Source organism: Pelophylax lessonae, assembly GCF_965119305.1.
Source record: "Pelophylax lessonae genome assembly, chromosome: 1".
Taxonomy (NCBI): Eukaryota; Metazoa; Chordata; class Amphibia; order Anura; family Ranidae; genus Pelophylax; species Pelophylax lessonae.
In genome coordinates this window covers 23,230,937-23,250,052 of record NC_138768.1, presented here as the reverse complement: position 1 = coordinate 23,250,052, position 19,116 = coordinate 23,230,937, and the positions used below count along the sequence as shown (strand labels likewise).

General features: G+C 43.4%; 2 protein-coding genes across 2 annotated transcripts in view; both read left to right on the top strand.

Annotated features, from left to right (window-relative positions):
• Positions 1-19,116, top strand: part of LOC309564496 (vomeronasal type-2 receptor 26-like) — a gene marked incomplete at both ends in the record, with an annotated part of 419,164 nt that overhangs the window by 118,481 nt on the left and 281,567 nt on the right. The window lies entirely within an intron of this gene.
• Positions 1-19,116, top strand: part of LOC309569127 (vomeronasal type-2 receptor 26-like) — a gene marked incomplete at both ends in the record, with an annotated part of 132,979 nt that overhangs the window by 22,936 nt on the left and 90,927 nt on the right. Inside the window, 3 exons of the mRNA XM_082274889.1 lie at positions 5,132-5,255; positions 8,652-9,555; positions 15,548-15,719. Of these exons, the coding sequence (XP_082131015.1) occupies positions 5,132-5,255; positions 8,652-9,555; positions 15,548-15,719 (1,200 nt within the window). The remainder of the gene's footprint in view (positions 1-5,131; positions 5,256-8,651; positions 9,556-15,547; positions 15,720-19,116) is intronic.

Here is a 19,116-nt window from a genome sequence, read left to right as displayed (position 1 = left end):
CTAAACTAAACAACAGTTTTTCTCACTATACAGTGTGGGGCCGGTCCCCATCACCCACAAAAACACATGGTAAAGCAAACCTGTTCTTTTGAAAGTCCAAACATCAGCTCCTCTCTTCGATTCCCTTCTGAGTCTCAGGCCAGAGCCTTTCTGTGCTCTCTTCCTGTTCATTTAAAGTCCACCTGAGCATGGACTCAGGTATCAAAAACGAAGAGATTTCCAGTCACAACTTACCAACCAGTCAGCACCAACCGAATTGACCTGTCTAACAGTATGCGTTAAAAACAGGGGTTTGGTTGCACACATTTGCAAATACATACGTAAGCTGCAGGCCCCGACAAGGCACCCTGTGATCTGCAGTCCCTAACTCTACAATTTCAGGAGTCTCTACAATGAGAGCACATGTATTTAATGGGATAGATGGAGGACAGGTGACTAGAGGGAGCCCACCCCTCCTTAAAGGCACAGGGTCACACTGAACACCCAGCACATCGCACAATGGCGGCAAAGGTGTCAGTGCGTTGCCTGGCTCAATATAGATCAATAATGCATAAAGTGGTCACTGCCTCCATCTATAACTGGTCTTAATGGTAAGAAGCACTGGAAGGGCGGATGCATATCAAAAACGAAGAGATTTCCAGTCACAACTTACCAACCAGTCAGCACCAACCGAATTGACCTGTCTAACAGTATGCGTTAAAAACAGGGGTTTGGTTGCACACATTTGCAAATACATACGTAAGCTGCAGGCCCCGACAAGGCACCCTGTGATCTGCAGTCCCTAACTCTACAATTTCAGGAGTCTCTACAATGAGAGCACATGTATTTAATGGGATAGATGGAGGACAGGTAACTAGAGGGAGCCCACCCCTCCTTAAAGGCACAGGGTCACACTGAACACCCAGCACATCGCACAATGGCGGCAAAGGTGTCAGTGCGTTGCCTGGCTCAATATAGATCAATAATGCATAAAGTGGTCACTGCCTCCATCTATAACTGGTCTTAATGGTAAGAAGCACTGGAAGGGCGGATGCATATCAAAAACGAAGAGATTTCCAGTCACAACTTACCAACCAGTCAGCACCAACCGAATTGACCTGTCTAACAGTATGCGTTAAAAACAGGGGTTTGGTTGCACACATCTATATTGAGCCAGGCAACGCACTGACACCTTTGCCGCCATTGTGCGATGTGCTGGGTGTTCAGTGTGACCCTGTGCCTTTAAGGAGGGGTGGGCTCCCTCTAGTCACCTGTCCTCCATCTATCCCATTAAATACATGTGCTCTCATTGTAGAGACTCCTGAAATTGTAGAGTTAGGGACTGCAGATCACAGGGTGCCTTGTCGGGGCCTGCAGCTTACGTATGTATTTGCAAATGTGTGCAACCAAACCCCTGTTTTTAACGCATACTGTTAGACAGGTCAATTCGGTTGGTGCTGACTGGTTGGTAAGTTGTGACTGGAAATCTCTTCGTTTTTGATATGCATCCGCCCTTCCAGTGCTTCTTACCATTAAGACCAGTTATAGATGGAGGCAGTGACCACTTTATGCATGGACTCAGGTAACCCACAATCTCTGGACCGGAACCTAGCCTGTCACAGAGGCTGGATTCCGGTTCAGTCTCTCACTACAGAATGTATGTGAGGTGAAATATAGCGATTATCTTCTACCTCACCTCGCATAACGTCACAACTTGTACTGATAGTTTTGTTGCTGTAACCTTTCTAATGAAAGATTCTGCTAGTAGTCCTTGATGTCTATGTCTATTCTTCTGGTTTGGAGCATATTCTGTGGTATTCAGACTAATGAAGGGCCACCTTCTGGAATGGTTCCTGTTTTTCCACCAAGGATTGCATGCTACATAATTTTAAACACCAGAAGCTTCACTCACACTACTATTACACTACTTACACTTAGACATCGGCCAAACTACCCCCCCGTTTGGTTTACAGTAGAACTCCTGAAGAGGGGAAATGGTCTAACCCAAACAGTGAACCCCATTGAAGTCTACGTGAACCAAACAGTAAAAATCAAAAGTGCTAATTTTTAAGGCTTATATGCAAGTAATTGGCAATAAAAGGGATGTGGGGGGTCTGGATACTGCCCTGGGGGGGGGGGGGGGCACGTATCAATAAAATAAATAAATAAATAAAAACTATCATTTTTTTCAGAAGCAGTGATTGTAATTATGCTTAAAGTGCAACAATACAAATGAAAAATTAGTTTAAATATAGTGCCTGGGGGTACCTTTAATGTGCCTGTAAAGTGGCACATCTGTAGCATGTAGCATGCATAAAACATGCTGCAGCAAAAAGGACATTTCTAAAACAAAAAAAAAAAAAAAAGAGTCAAATCCCATTTAAAATTACTCACATTTGCAATCGCTGGCTCCCGGCTATTAGAAAAAAAAAAAAAAAGGCATGCCCTCCCCCCCCAGTCCATACCAGACCCTTCGAGCCTGGTATGGATTTGGAGGGGAACCCCACGCCATAATTTAGAAAAAGAAAACGGCGTGGGGTACATAGTACTCCTATCCATTCACCAAAAAAGTGTCAACACAAGAGAAAAGCTTTTGACAGTTGCTTTATTAAAAAGTAAAAAAAAACAATATCCCTCAATGTAAATCAATCATCAATTACGCTGCCTGGTGACCTGAGAAATAAAAAAAAAATCAAAAACGTTCCCCCTCCTGGGAGGCCTCCCGCCAAATGCCTGCTCTGCGCTCTGCACACATTTCTTATATAGGTAAGGGGTGGGGCCACCTGACTAAGTCACCCGGTGGCACCGCCCCCTTCTGATGACGGACTGGTGCATGCAGGGCATGTGATGTCAGAAGGGGCAGTGCCACCGGGTGATGTTACCAGGTGGCCCCGCCCTGTGGCAGGCGCAGCACTACAAAGTGCCTTATGCGCTGTGGCATTAGAAGAATTGGATCTCTCTGACTTCAGTCTAACCAGACTGTCTGTTACCCTATAAATTCCTCCAATACCGTTCCATGAAAAGCAGTAGGTTTAAAGAGCACACCAAACGCTTAAGATATCTTCTTTATTAACTTCAACTTTTCTTCATAGATAACACTGACACTTTGCAGCAGACAGTCCATGTACAAACATGTGCTGAATAAAGTATAACAAATGGTGGATATATTTCTCTCTCTATTGCTGTTTGCTGTTTGAGTTTGTTTGCTTGGGTTTGGTTTTGAGTTGTTAGAGTTTGATATAACTTCTGAAGTTTGATAGTTTGTTTGTAACCTTTGAAGTTTGTCTGTTTGGTGGAACTACAAGTGAACACATAACCAGTTCAGTATACAGCTCTAATCACATTACTAACAATCAGGGCCAGATTAACATAGGGGCTATTGGAGCTGCAGCTCCAGGCCCCTACCTTTTATATAGGCCCCGGGTTGGCCATATTCACTGTTACCGCTCTTCTGTCACTTGTAAACACAGAAGTCTGGCTTCTATGCTCGCTTCCCCAGGCAACTCCCTCAGAACCTCCCCACACAGCGCGAAGGCCGGACAAGGAGGGACAGTTGCCGATGCATGGATGTGTTTATGGGCTTCAGAGACAGCATCCCATGTTGAATTAGGCATGCATGGCTGCACCCTTCCTCCTCTGGGTGCATGCCAAGGCACGGCCCTTAAGGCCCTTCAAAATCCTCAGCACCAAGCCCATGATGCTCTTAATCTGGCCCTGCTAACAATAGGAACATGTATAACTGTTAATTACTTATTTTTGGCCACTTGTTTCCATAAAACTGCTCTGTGGATCTGTGTGTCTGTTCAGTTCTCTTGCTCTGTAGTGGAATGAGAAGGCTGGCTGAAGCATGAGGCTTCAGAGAAAGAAAATGGGTGTAAGGCTGGCTGTGATTGGCCAAGACTGTTGCTGAGTGTGAGATTGGCTGTGATTGGCCACAAACTCCTTATGGGTAATAAAGTTTAACTCTGTGCTTTCTGGTTTCAACTCTGCTGTGTCTGAGCTTACCTTACATGCATACAAATTAATCTTACAGGCATATTTCCTTTTGCTTCTGTGAACACAATATACAACTGTTATGTGACATCCAAACATGAAATCACAGTAAATAACTCTGCTTTTGTCTCTCACATATAAACATATGCACGGTATTGAAGTTATTAACAGGTCTAGCTGTAAAAGCATGTAGGTCATATTAGCAACCTAGGACAGGTTCTAGCTGGCCAGCTACACGCCCCTTACCAATATAGAAAATGTAAAAGAGCAAAGCAGGCACTTGGTGGGAGGCCTTCAAGGAGGTGGGAGCTTTTTTCTTTCTTTTTCTTTTTCGGGTCTGCAGGCCACACGACTGACAATGAATTTACATTGAGGGACACTATTTTTTTATTTTTCTAATAAAGGTATTGTCAAAAAAGTGTCTCTTGTGTTTATTCTTTTTGACACTTTTTTAGTAAATGGGAAGGGGTACTATGTACCCGATACTCATTCAAATGGGGGGGGGGCAGGACCTGAGGGCTCACTTTTTAAAGGGGACTTCCAGATTCCAATAAGCTACCTGCCCGTAGACCCCTACAACTACCGGCCATGGATGTGGGGATGAGGCCCTTGTCCCCATCAACATGCCCCAAAGCATCCACCCCCCTTATGTTGAATGTATGTGGCCTGGTATGGTTCAGGAAGGGGGTGCTCACTCGCCCCCCCTGGCAGGCTGCATACCTGGATAAGGGCTTGGTAGGGATTTTAGGGGGGACCCCCCGGCAGTTTTTTTTTGGGGTGCCCCTTCAAATCAATACCACACCTGAAGGGCCTGGTATAGACTGGGGGGCACACCGTTTTTTTTCTTTATTTTGTTACCAGCACTTTTTTTTCAACTGTCAGCGGGGAAATCCATTGAAAGCTGATGACTCATCTTCCTGGCCCCGCTCCCTAACAGCCAGCTTACACTGCGCCCTGATCAGGCAATGTTTTGCCCAATCAGGGCACAGAATGCACTGTGCAGTGCTCAGTGCATTAGAAGGTGTTTGTTGGGGTGAACACCCTGCAAATTTGGGTGTTTGGTAAATGGCTGAACAGGCAAATGTTGCCCATCCCTACTTACACTATTATATCTGTAGTTTTGCTCTTGAATAGTTCATATCTTTCCATATTATCTTAGGTCCCAAGGGGTCGATGCTCCGAGGAATGTCTTCCAGGGTTCAGAAAATCCATAAGAGAAGGATATCACCCATGTTGTTATAATTGTGCTCCATGTTCAGAAGGAGAAATATCAAACCAATCTGGTAAGCTTTAAGTTTCTTTAAATAGAAACTCTGATACTGAATTAGAAAATTAAAACTTTTAAAGTCCCTTAAAGTGATTCTGTAACCACTTTACACTTTACAGGCTGAACATCTCCCTACATTGTATGAAATAATGATGCCACCTTTTTTTGGTAAAGATTGCTGCACTTTTCTTCTACCTCTGACCCTTCTGGGAGTGTTGGAGGCTTTCTTAAGCAAGCAAGCAACGGGAATCAGATTCCTCCAACTGTCTGCCTGAGAAAGCCTCCAACACTTTTGCACTTACCAAAAAGTGGTCTGGAGATTTCACTGAAGAGACAAAAAAATGGTAAAATAAGGGAATGTCATTGTTACATACATGTTAGGGTTACAGATAGACTGTGTCATGGCCATCACTGAGGCTGAAAGTTCTTTTTATTTTCAGTAGGTCATCATCACACTTTTTCATGACTAAAGCTTTCTTACTGTATATATTATACCTTATATTATATTATATTATATTATATTATATATATATATATATATATATATATATATATATATATATATATATATATATATATATATATATATATATATATATATATACTGCTCAAAAAATTAAAGGAACACTTTTAAATCAGAGTATATCATGACGTCAGTTAAACTCCTGGGATATTGATCTGGTCAGGTAAGGAGCAGAGGGAGGTTGTTAATCAGTTTCAGCTGCTTTGGTGACACCAGGGGCTCTAGATAGGCAACATTGAGACAACCTCCAAAACAAGAATGGTTTTACAGGTGGAGGCCACTGCAATTTTTTGCTATACTAATCTTTTCTGACTGTTTTTCACTAGTTTTGCATTTGGCTAGGGTCAGTGTCACCACTGGTAGCATGAGGCGATACCTGGACCCTACAGAGGTTGCACAGGCAGTCCAACTCCTCCAGGATGGCACATAAATACGTACCATTGCCGGAAGGTTTGCTGTGCCTCTCAGCACAGTCTCAAGAGCATGGACAATATTCCAGGAAAGTTACTCTAGGAGAGCTGGACAGAGCCAAAAAAAGTCCTTAACCCATCAGCAGGACCAGTATCTGCTCCTTTGTGTAAGGAGGAATAGGATGAGCAATGCCAGAGTCCTACAAAATTACCTCCAGCAGGCTACTGGTGTGACTGCCTCTGACCAAACAATCAGAAACAGACTTCATGAGGGTGGCCTGAGGGCCAGACATCTTCTAGTGGGCTCTGTGCTCACTGCCCAGAATCATGGAGTTTTATTGGCATTTGCCACTGAACACAAGAATTGCCAGGTCCGCCACTGACGCCCTGTGGATTTCATAGATGACAGCAGGTTCACCCTGAGCACATGTGACAGATGTGAAGGGGTCCTGAGAAGCTTTGGAGGACATTATGCTGCCTGTAACCTCGTTCAGCATGACCAGTTTGGTGGTGGGTCAGTAATGGTCTGTGGAGGCGTATCCATGGAGGGACACACAGACCTCTACAGGCTAGACAATGGCACCCTGACTGCCATTAGGTATCGGGATGAAATCTTTGGACTCATTGTCAGACCCTACACTGGGGCAGTGGGACCTGGATTCATCCTGGTGCACGACAATGTCCGACCTCATGTGGCGAGGGTATGCAGCCAGTTCCTGGAGGATGAAGGAATCCATACTATTGAATGGCTTCCTCGTTCACCTGACCTAAATCCAATAGAACACCTCTGGGACATTATGTTTTTGTCCATCTGCAGCCAGGTTGCAGCTCAGTCTGTTCAGGAGCTCAGTGATGCCCTGGTCTAGATCTGGGAGGAAATATCCCAGGACACCATCTTTTGTCTCATTAGGAGCATGCCCCAATGTTTTCAAGCATGCATACAAGCACATGGGGGCCATACAAACTGCTGAGGACCATTTTGAGTTTCTGCAATAAAATTTCAGCCAAATGGACTTGCCTGCTGCATCATTTTTTTATCATTTTGGGGGTGTCTTTGAGTTCAGCCCTCTGTAGGTTGATCATTTTAATTTCCATTAAATGGTTTGCCATCCTTTCCTTCCTCATACATTACCCAATCCAGACCACTATAGATCCTAACACATTACCCAGTCCATACCAGTATAGAGCCTAACACATTACCCAGTCAATACCAGTATAGATCCTAGCATATTAACCAGTTCATATCAGTTTCGATATCCAGTATGATATTTTTCCCCATTGAGATCTGATGTGTTTTCAGTGTTCCTTTTGTTTTTTTAAGCAGTGTATATATATATTAGATATTTACCATATATATTACGCCAAACATTTTTTTTTTGTATGGCTTTTAACTCACATTCAATATTACATCATAACTCAAAAACATTTTAAAGAAAACTGACTGCTTGACCTCCGGAAGGTTTACCCCCTTCATGACAAGGCCATTTTTTGCTATACAGCACTGTGTTACTTTAACAGACAATTGTGCGCTTGTGCGGCACTGTTACAAATAAAAGGTAGATATTTTTTTTACACAAATAGAGCTTTCTTTTGTGGTATCTGATCACCACTGCATTTCTTATTTTTTGCACTATAAACAAAAGAAGACCAACAAATTGAAAAAAAATAAAAATAAAATATTTTCTGCTATAAAACATATTCAATAAAAAAATTAAAATCTTATTTCTTCTTAAATTTAGGCCAAAATGTATTCTGCTACATGTTTTTGGTAAATAAATATCAGTAAGTGTTTGTTGATTGGTTTACACGAATGTTAGAGCGTCTACAAACTATTGGATATATTTCTGGAAATGTTAATGCTACTTATGGAGGCGATCAGTGACTTATAGTGATACTGTAATATTGCAGTGGACCATCGGACACTAACTGACCCTTTTGACACTTTGTGGGAACCACTGACACTAATACTGCGATCAGTGCTAAAAATATGCACTGTCACTGTACTAATGACACTGGCTGGGAATGGGTTAAACATATATTGCGATCAAAGGGTTAACTGTGTGCCTAGCCAGTGTTTATGTGTACACAGTGTGCAGATTTCTCTAGGTGAAGAGACAGATTTTAGTCCCTGCTTTGCAGGAACATAGAATCCGTCCCTTCCCCCCTGTGAGAACTGAGGTATGCCTTGTTTACATATCTGAGTTCTCCGTGTTTTACTAATGATCGACGTGTTCTGGAGAACATCGATTCCCCGGGACCCACAGATCAGCTTCTATTAGCACCCACTGCAGTCGGAAATGCAGAATCACGTATATATATGTGATTTGGTGCACAACCGCCACCCTGTAGCAGTAAAAGTGCTATAGGGCGGTCAGCAAGTGGTTAAGGAAAATTACTGAAAAAATATTCAATATCATCAAATAGTTGCATTCTCGGTGTACCGTGCCTAATGTTATTTTCACTTATTTTTACTCTACAGACAGTGAACTCTGCAAGAAGTGTCCTGAAAATGAATGGCCTAACAAAGCTAAAAATATTTGTATTGACAAGGTCAATGAGTATTTATCATACGAGGAGGATATTCTAGTTTTATTTTTTTCTGTATCTTCAGTCATATTTGCTACAACATCTCTCTTTATACTTGGATTATTTTTTTGGTTTCGGAGCACTCCCATAGTCAGAGCCAATAACCGGAACCTCAGCTTCATTCTGCTCCTCTCCCTCATACTGAGTTTCCTGTCTGTATTCCTCTTCCTTGGCCGTCCTGTGGATATTACCTGTATGCTGCAACAAGTCTCCTTTGGAGTTCCCTTCACAATCTCAGCATCTTCTATCCTAGCCAAAACCATCATGGTCTTCATTGCTTTTAAAGCCACCAGACCTGGAAGCTCTTGTAGGAAATGGGTGGGAGTCAAACTTCCCAATACAGTCATGTTATTCTGCTCATCCATTCAGGTTATGAATTGCATTCTCTGGTTGTCCATCTCTCCACCATTTCAGGAGTATGACATGGACTCCTATCCTGGGAAGATCATCATTCAGTGTAATGAAGGGTCAGTTATTGGGTTCTACTCTATGTTGGGTTATATGGGGTTTCTGGCAGCTGTGAGTTTTGTTCTGGCTTTCATGGTGAGGACATTACCGGACAGTTTTAATGAAGCCAAGTACATCACCTTCAGCATGCTGGTGTTCTGCAGTGTCTGGATTGCCATGATCCCGGCCTATCTGAGCACCAGAGGAAAATACATGGTGGCTGTGGAGATATTCGCCATATTGACCTCCAGTGCTGGAATATTATTGTGTATGTTTTCTCCAAAACTCTACATTTTACTTTTAAAACCTGAGCTGAACACAAGAGGAACAATGCTGGGGAAAAGAATGCTGTAAATGTAACTCATTGATTCAACGTATAATGCTGTAGACCAGATTAAACACATTCAGTAATATTGTTAAATCATCATCATTATGATTTTTGTGTATATTAACTCCCTTCTGTCTGCCTATTGTACATAAGTGAATGGAAGGCGGATGTTATAGGATGAGATGCTATTTTGGAGCTTAATTGTTTTCTTGCTCTTACATGACCCCCTAGCATGCACAAGCAAATTAGTGTGACTGTGCTGTTCATTGGACAATGCTGATCACAAATATTGCTTTGACAAATCAAAAAATCACACCATGTAACTAACACCTGCACTTAGCAGCTTGCTCCCACTTTGCTCTCACACACCGATTGGAGTGTGATAAGAAAGAAAGCTTCAAGATCACCAGCCAGTATAAATTCAATCCAGAATCCGACCCACCAAGCCTTGTCATGTGGCCTTCACAGCCAGTTGAGCAGCAGAAATGTGACAGAACTCCATTCCACCACCTCTGGATCTCACCCTCCTCTCCCACTCCCCACTGTCATTTGTAAATACAGAAGCCTTCTATGTTTACAAGGTACAACTTGGCTCTCAGCGGCTCCTGGAACTAACAGATCTCTGCACGCTCTTACGGTGGGGCACAGCAGGGACAGATCTCCAGAATCTGAGAGAAGGAACAATATCTCTGCAAGGTGATGTAGAACCACCTACACATGGAGGTACTAGAGCCGGACCAGGGAGGAGAGAGAGATGTGAGGAAGCTTTGAGGGGTGGGGGGGGGGGGTTTGGGTTGCACACTGTATAATGCACTCCTGGACTCTGCACTCTGTATGTAGTGCATCCCAGACACAACCGGCCCTTTGAGAGCAATCATACATCTGATGCGACCCGCAATGAAATTGAGTTTGACACCCCTGCTCTACAGTATATGTAGACAGTTGTTTTCTTTCAACCTTTTGGCCTCATGCACAGGGGGCATCAGAAAAAATGAGCTGCAGAGCCACCTCTAACCCCAGGAAAAAGAAGCTGTAAAATGTGCTTTTAGTAGCTTTTTCCATTGGCGTTATTGCACGTTTGACCACATTGCTTTTAGCAGCGTTTTTTCTGCCTCCATTCAAAATCAATGGTTCCCTATGGGAGCCTATTGATTTGAATGGAAGGCGCATCGCAAGTCGGATCAGGATGATCCGCCTTGCGGTGCGACTTGCGCTCTGAGAATCTTGAGTGGGAACTCTACGCCAAAATGGGAAAAAAAAAGGCGTGGGATTCCCCCCATGTTCCAAGCCAGGCCCTTCAAGTCTGGTGTGGATTTAGAGGGCAGCCCCACACCAGAAAAAAAAACAGCTTGGGGTCCCCCCCCCCGAAATCCATACCAAACCTTTATCCGAGCATGCACCCCGGAATGCAGGAGGGGGAGGGGATGAGCAAAAGGCCCCATCCCCCCTGGACCATACTAGGCCACATGCCCTCAACATGGGGGATGTTGGTGCTTTGGGGCAGGGAGAGCTCTGCACCCCCCACCCCAAAGCACCTTGCCCCCCATGTTGATGAGGACAAGGGCTTCATCCCCACAACCCTGGCTGGTGGTTGTGAGGGTCTGCGGGCAGGGGGCTTATCGGTATCTGTAAGCCCCCTTTAACAAGGGGGCCCCCCAGATCCCAGGCCCCCTCCCTATGTGAATGGGTATGGGGTACATTGTACCCCTACCCATTTACCCCATAAAAGGCAGTGTATGTAAATAACAACAGGAGACGTTTTGAAAAGTTTATTAAAAATCTTCATCCAGTCTTCCCTGCGCTGGGGCAGGTCCAGAGGCGGCACACCATCTTGTGCCAGGAAAAGTCATGTATGACATCATCATCAGCCTGTTGTCTGCCCTTCAGCAGGATAGGTTCATATATGTGCCTTTTCTGGCACATGTCCCCATCCTGGTGGTGCAGCTATTCCTAGGTAGGAACTGACTTACAGGATCTTCTGAAGCAGAATAAAAAAGTTTGTAGCCAACTGATGTCATCCTGCATCCTTTCTGCCCAGTGGGTGATGAATGATAAATAACATCTCTGCCATGACTTGCTGGACCATGTGTCTGTGGTCTAGTGGACCCTTCTGCTGACCACATAATCAAATGACTTAGAAATATTACCTACCACATGATGGTGGGGGGCAGGGACTGTCTTATAGGAGAAGAATAGGGATGAGCTGACATTTTGATCTGAACTTAGATTTGAACTGACCTGTGGCTGTTCCATCATCCAAATATCAGAACGTTCGACCATTTAGCCCCCTGTTTGGTGGGAGCCGAGCATCATATATAGAAGTGGTACTTCTACCGCTTCTATACATTTATCCTGGAGTACCGCTTTAAGTTTAGTTACTTTTTTGTCTATGGATTGCATACAAATAAAAAAGTACAAATTAACCAAAATGCTTTTCTATTCTTTTTTGAGGTAATTTTAACTTTATGAGGCAAAAAAATATATTATCTGAATAGCACCTTTAAATAGAATTTTAGAGATGTTCACAGTTTTTTTTTTATGCTATATTTATACTTTATTATTTATAAATGTTATAAATTGTAAAATTTGGGCTTTACCTTTGTCTTTTTTTTGTCTATGAATTGCATTAAAAAAAAAAAAAAAAACAATCATCTTTGCAAGTCAATATCAGCAATAAAAGTATATTTTTGTCCTAAGAGAAATGATATATGTATTACCTTTTTATTACTGAATCAATCGGTTCATAGAGAAATGTAAATATTTCCCTGGTCCATAGGTGGTGTAAAAGAGAGAAAGTGGTCATGTAGGTGAATTTCACAAACAAGCCATCCATATATATTATATTATATAACCTTTCTTCACAAATTATAAGTTCATTAATGATGATGATGCTATTAATAATAATAATACATTGTTATTATTATTATTATTTTTATTATTATTATTATTATTATTATTATTATTATTATTATTATTATTATTATTATTTTATTGAACAGTGAATGTAATCTTTAATTATCATATGCATTTTTATTATTATTTTACATTCTAATAACAATTATATTATTTTGTAATCTTGCATCTCTATTTTAAATATAATATATACTGAATAACCAGCAAAAGAAACTACTAAACCTAAAACTTTTATATCTCGGCATTGCTGATACTGGAAAGCGATTCTTTAGTAAAATATTATTAGACATCTTCTTCAGGGAAGAGCCGGAGTTTGTTCTATTGGATGAAAGTTTCTGTACAATCTCTCATTCTTCATTTTTAGAGTCATTGTAAACCTTCTGTGTGCCGTTCTCCCGGGACTACTGACACCTGAGCTGAGCGCTCACTAGAGACACCACAAGACCCACACATGATTACAGTGCTGGGAACGCTCCATTCACAATACAACAAAACAACAACTAAGTCACCAAAGAACAAACCTGAGATTTTATTGGATGAAAGTTTCTGCCGGATTCCCCCAGGAAACAGACGCTGAATTTACCGATCACCATCTGCTTTCCAATACAAACTGTCATCATACAAGTCTTACTATCTCTCCTTCACTTTAACTATTCATTCACCCATCTAGTTTATGTGAATAGTAAAACAATACAAATAAAAAATTTAAATAATAAAATGAAATAAATAATAAATACATTACATTGAATTACTTTAAATGAATTAAAGTATAATTAAATTAATATAAATTAAATTAACAAAATACAATTTTAGTGAAAGCAACATTATTATTATTATTATTTTTTTTTTTTTTATAACTATCTCTATGCAATTAATTGATACATTGTACAGTGCTGTTTAATGTGTACATTGTAGCTCTAATTTTCTATTAATGTTGAAATTCCAATTATTGATGCTTTTGCACATTTTGCCCAAAGATGCAGTACATAATACAGATCAATATTTTACTTAAAATGAATTCATCAATAAATAAATAAATAAATAAATGAATGAATGAATGAATACATAAAACAATGTGAGTGTCTTTCTGTGTAGTAAATTGTGCATGTACTAAGATAAATGACATGTCAGAATAAATCCTGTACACTATGATGTCATAGGAAGAAATGTCTGAGTGATGATATATTGGCAGCGTATAGCACAGATATACATGCATGAGCCGTGCCATACATTCCATGGATGGGTCACTCGGGATTTCTTTTTACTAATTATTATTTTTTACAATCTTCTTTAGTAATAGACAGACTTCATTTTCAGAAATTTGTCTGCCAACAATTATTTAATATTCAGCATGATAAAAAGATATAACAAACTGTATATATACAAACATCAAATAATTACACATATGTGGTATGTTCATGAGTCTAAAACTTTTTTTTTTTCGAGGTGGGGAGAGGGGGGGGTGAATGATGGTAATGGCATAAAAGTGCATGAAAATATACAGCACAATTTAAAAAAAAAAATATATATGGTGGCCAGCGCGGGACCGTGATGGACGTCTGATCCCTCGCTCCGGCTCCAGCATCCGCAATCCAGCAACATCTACCCAGCTACGCTCGGCATCCACCCTCGATCTTCACACCGCTGCATCCCGGGAACACTCCTGCACCGATCGACATGACGGGGAAGTGAAAGGGAGTGAAGGGGCCGCAGAAACTTACAGCCTTCTTCCCCCTGCCATCCCGGAGCGGTCGACAAGATGGCGCCGGCGGCTCGGGCCTTGCCGCTCCGGCGGGGCAGCGGGTACATTACTCCGATCTGCCAGACGAACAGCAGTCCGGTGACATACAGCGACCAGGTACTGTGTCCCCCTGCACCCCTGAACCCTCTAGCCCGACATGCTCCAGCCCGGCCAAATCCAAGATTAGACTTGACTCCCAGGCCTCGCTGCTAGGCCGCACTGCACCCTCTCTGCTTTCTATGCAATTAGGGGCATCTCCTATAGCAGACTTCCCCACAGTGGGAAAGCCGATCCTGGACACTGCTTTAAAGGACATGATGTTCACTTTTCACACGTCCCTGCAATCTGATATCATGGCTTTGGCAAATAGATTTACAGCAGAGGTCCACTCCCTAGGAGAAAGAGTGCACAATGTTGAATCATCTATGAATGACATGGTGGCCACAGTAAATGAACTTGTAGATGCTCACGAGGAAAACTTATCGGAACGCCAGTGGGTTAAAGCTAAAATAGCTGATCTGGAGGATCGCTCCAGAAGAAACAATTTAAAGATCCGGGGCATCCCTGAATCAGCGACACCGACAGAGCTACACAAATTTGCCCTGGAAGTTTTCACAGCCCTCCTGCCTGAAGCGTCCCCTTTGGATCTAACCATAGATCGCATTCACAGGGTTCCAAAACCTCCCTTTCTGCCTCAACATATTCCTCGTGACACCTTACTGCGTGTACACTTTTATCACATCAAAGAAGCTCTCCTACAGAAATCAAGGGTGTTGGGCCACCTCCCTGAACCGTACGCCAATGTACAAATTTTTGCGGACCTATCCAAGCACACCTTAGATATGAGACGGCAGCTGTCCACGATTACAAAGGCTCTTCGGAACCATAGTCTCCCATATAAATGGAAGCATCCCTCAAAAATTGTGGTAGAGAAAAATGGCTCCTCATTCAGCATCACAACTCTGGAGAGAGGTCTCTCATTACTGCAATCTTGGGGCATTATCCCGGAACCGGCTCCTCCGGCTGGAGCAAAGAAATCCCCAAGTCGCATTCCCCACTCCCCAGCAATGGCACACAGTGCAACAGAGCGGCGCCCACAACGATTGAAGTTCTAAACGAGCACTATGCCAACCGCATCACCTGTTACGTTATGCTTTTTTGTGGATGCAGGCTTCATAGGCGGAATGCCTGGAGCCCCTTAGCCCGATTGGCTAATAACTGTTTACCCTCCTTGGGAGATGGCTACGTTGCCGCGAATCTCCATTCTCTTTACTTGCTCCAGCAGTTTGGTCATGTTTATCTTCTGCTTTTTTCTTTTTTTGCTGTTTTCGTTTTTGTTTTGTCCTCTCCCTCTATGCAGGTTCTTACCCGTCTGCCAAGATGAAAGGTTTTCACCATACACCGCAGGGTACCAACTCATCAAGACTGCTCACGTTAAGCAGAGTCTCCAGGAAATCTACTACAGCTGTCATCTCCAAACAGTATCCGGAGCACATGGCTGCCATCTAATCTTGCTTAGTCACGTCCGAACAGTGAGTAGCTACACCACATGCGGCCTTTTAGTTTCCAATGACAGTTAAGATCCTGTCACTGAACGCTAATGGTCTGAATCACCCGGCCAAGCGAGCCTCACTTTGGCGTACTGCTCTCAAGCATCATGCGCAAATAGTATGTGTTCAGGAAACACATTTTTTGGACTCCCACGCTCCCACTTGCTATCACAGGGACTACCCCTTGATATACACAGCCTCTTGTCCCAGAAAAAGGAAAGGAGTAATGATAGCCGTCCACAGAACTCTGGACTTCACACTATGCTCCTCCACAGCTGATCCCAATGGTCGCTACCTTATACTGAATTGCACCATTGACGGCATGCCCATAACCATAGCCTCAGTGTATGCCCCTAACGTTCATCAGTTGAGATTTTTGAAACGTACACTTTGCACTATCAGGAAAGTCCAAAAAGGCCCCCTACTCCTATGTGGAGACTACAATTTACCCCCGGACAGATCTTTGGACTCTTCAACTACCTCTAATAGGCTCCAGCCATCACTACAGGGCTTTATGAACAAAAATGACTTGTATGACATATGGAGGTGCCACCACCTCACTGATAGGATGTATTTGCATCATTCTGCGGTCCACAATTCATATGCTCGTATTGATATTATATTGTCTGATAAAGCGATCCTCCAGAGGTCCGTAGACTCCGAGATAGCCCCGATAACCTGGTCCGATCATGCCCCTGTAAGCGTCACATTTGCGGTATCCCCTAAGGCCTGCTCGGATAAACCCTGGTGAGCGCGAGCAGAAATGCTCAAGCACCCGGCAAATGCTGCTATCCTCAAACAAGAAGTAACAGAGTTTTTCCAGAACAATGCGGGGTCGGTATCGGGGTCTGCGGTCCTCTGGAATGCCCACAAGGCTTTTAGTAGGGGGGTATTGATACAATTGCAACATAAAACGAACAAGCAGCGTTCCAAAGCTATAGATGAGCTGACTAGAGAAATTGCGTCGGTGGATGCCCAAAACCAATCAACTCCCTCCACGGCCTTTAAGCAGAAATTAACTGTACTAAGGCAAGAACTTAGATCGCACCTTCTTGATTCGTATGAGCGTAACCTCCAAAAATCAAAAGCTAAGCTTTACGCCACGAGTAACAAAGCAGGTAGAATGCTCGCCGCCAGGCTGAAATGTCAAAGGGTACAACATAAAATACACTCTATTAAACACCCTGCCACAGGTAATAAGGTACATGACCCCAAAGAAATAGCAGACGCCTTCAGTAGCTACTACCACTCACTGTACAAACTCCAAGAGACGCAAACGTCCTCTCCAACCCCGGAGCTTATTAATGGTTTCCTAGACTCCATCGCGCTTCCCTCACTGAGCCCACAGCAGACAGAATTACTGAATCAACCATTCACAGTTGAAGAGGTGATGTCTGCCATTTCCTCATTGCCATCGGGGAAATCTCCTGGCCCGGATGGCATGATCAATGAATATTACCTTCAACTAAAAGACGTAATTGCACCACACCTTTGCTCGGTTTTCAACGAGGCGGCGTCCTCGTCCTTGTTTCCCTCCGAAATGCTTAAGGCAACCATAATCACTCTGCCAAAACCAGGCAAGGAACCCGACACGGCCGATTTCGTTACTGAATACGGACGTGAAAATCTATGCCAAGACAGTAGCCACTAGACTCATGAAATATCTTCCCCTACTCATTCATAGGGACCAGGCAGGCTTTACCAAGGGTAGGCAATCAGCGGACGCAACCAGACGTCTTATCAATATCATTCATGCGGCTCGCACTGACAGAACGCCTTCTCTGCTCCTCTCTTTGGACGCAGAGAAGGCGTTTGATAGAGTGCATTGGGGATATCTGCGTGAGGTCCTCAGGCGCTTTGGCATTGTGGGCAGAATGCATTCTTCAATAATGGCTTTATATGCCGGCCCCGCAGCACAGGTGTTAGTGGACAGCACTCTCTCGTCTCCGTTTGTGATTACGAATGGGACGAGGCAGGGCTGCCCATTGTCCCCTCTAGTCTTTAATATGGCAATAGAACCCCTAGCTCAGAAAATTAGGACTGATCCTAACATTACCGGAATCGACGTGAATTCAATGGAGCATCGAATTAGCCTATTCGCGGACGATGTTATTCTCATGGTCTCGAAATCCGCAACGTCGCTACCACGTATCAGACAAATTTTGACCGATTTCGGGTCTATATCCCTTTATAAAGTCAACGACGCCAAATCATGCATCCTAGATCTGGGGGTCGATGGCACTACGAGAAATCTTCTCACCCGATCCTTTCCATATAAGTGGTCAGACTCGGGCATAACCTACCTGGGAATTAAACTTACTAACACCGCCAGCAGCCTATTCCAAGCTAATTACATCCCTCTAAAATCCCAACTAGCTACAGAACTTCAATCCCTAGCCAAATTTGAACTTACGTGGTCAGGGAGATTAGCAGCCTTCAAAATGTGCACTCTACCCAAGATCTTATACGTGTTTAGATCGCTACCGATCCCGGTTCCCAAATCATTTATACAATCCCTACAAGGCATGGTATCCACTTACCTGTGGCAGGGCAAACGCCCTAGATGTGCGAAGAGTATCCTTATGAAATCTAAAGCAGTGGGGGGTGCATCCATGCCGAACCTGATGGACTACTACATAGCCACAATTATATCGCAAATGCGAGCATGGTTCCAGCAGGTCCCAGATACTCTCTGGGGCATGATGGAATGGGCAGTGACCCCGGAACATGATCTGTTCACCTGGGTATGCAGTAGGAGACGAGGGGTTCACCTCCCACGTTATGTGTCACCAACGATCCGAGCGTCGGTGACGGCATGGCTGCACCTTACACACACCAAATGGAAGAACACACCTGTAGTAACGATCCCATTTCCAGTGTCGGGTCTGACCCAGATAGTACCCGACATGGACCTCACGGCCTGGCGGCAATCTCCCCCTATCCGTATACAAGATCTATACCAAGCGGAAACCGTGCAACCGTTTCAGACGATGGCAGCCAAATGGCTCTTGGGTAGTGGCGAATGGTTCAGATACAACCAAATTGTCTCTTGCATACATCATAACCCACAACTTCAGTCCAAAGTTCCTGCCAGAATATGGCAATACCTGTCCCAACCTTTACAACCTGCTAAAGGCATATCCCTGATATACTCTGCACTAGATGAAAAAGGGGTTTTTACTAAAACTCCCCCCTTGTTAAAATGGGAACAAGACCTAGGGGCTACCTATTCCACATCCCAATGGACAAAAGCCATAGTGATGAGCAATAAAGCAACTCTGAGTGCATCCCTAAGGGAACTGTACCTCAAAGTATCCCTGAGATGGTACATGACCCCTACAGTGATTGCGCGCTTTGCGCCTACAGCATCGCCCATGTG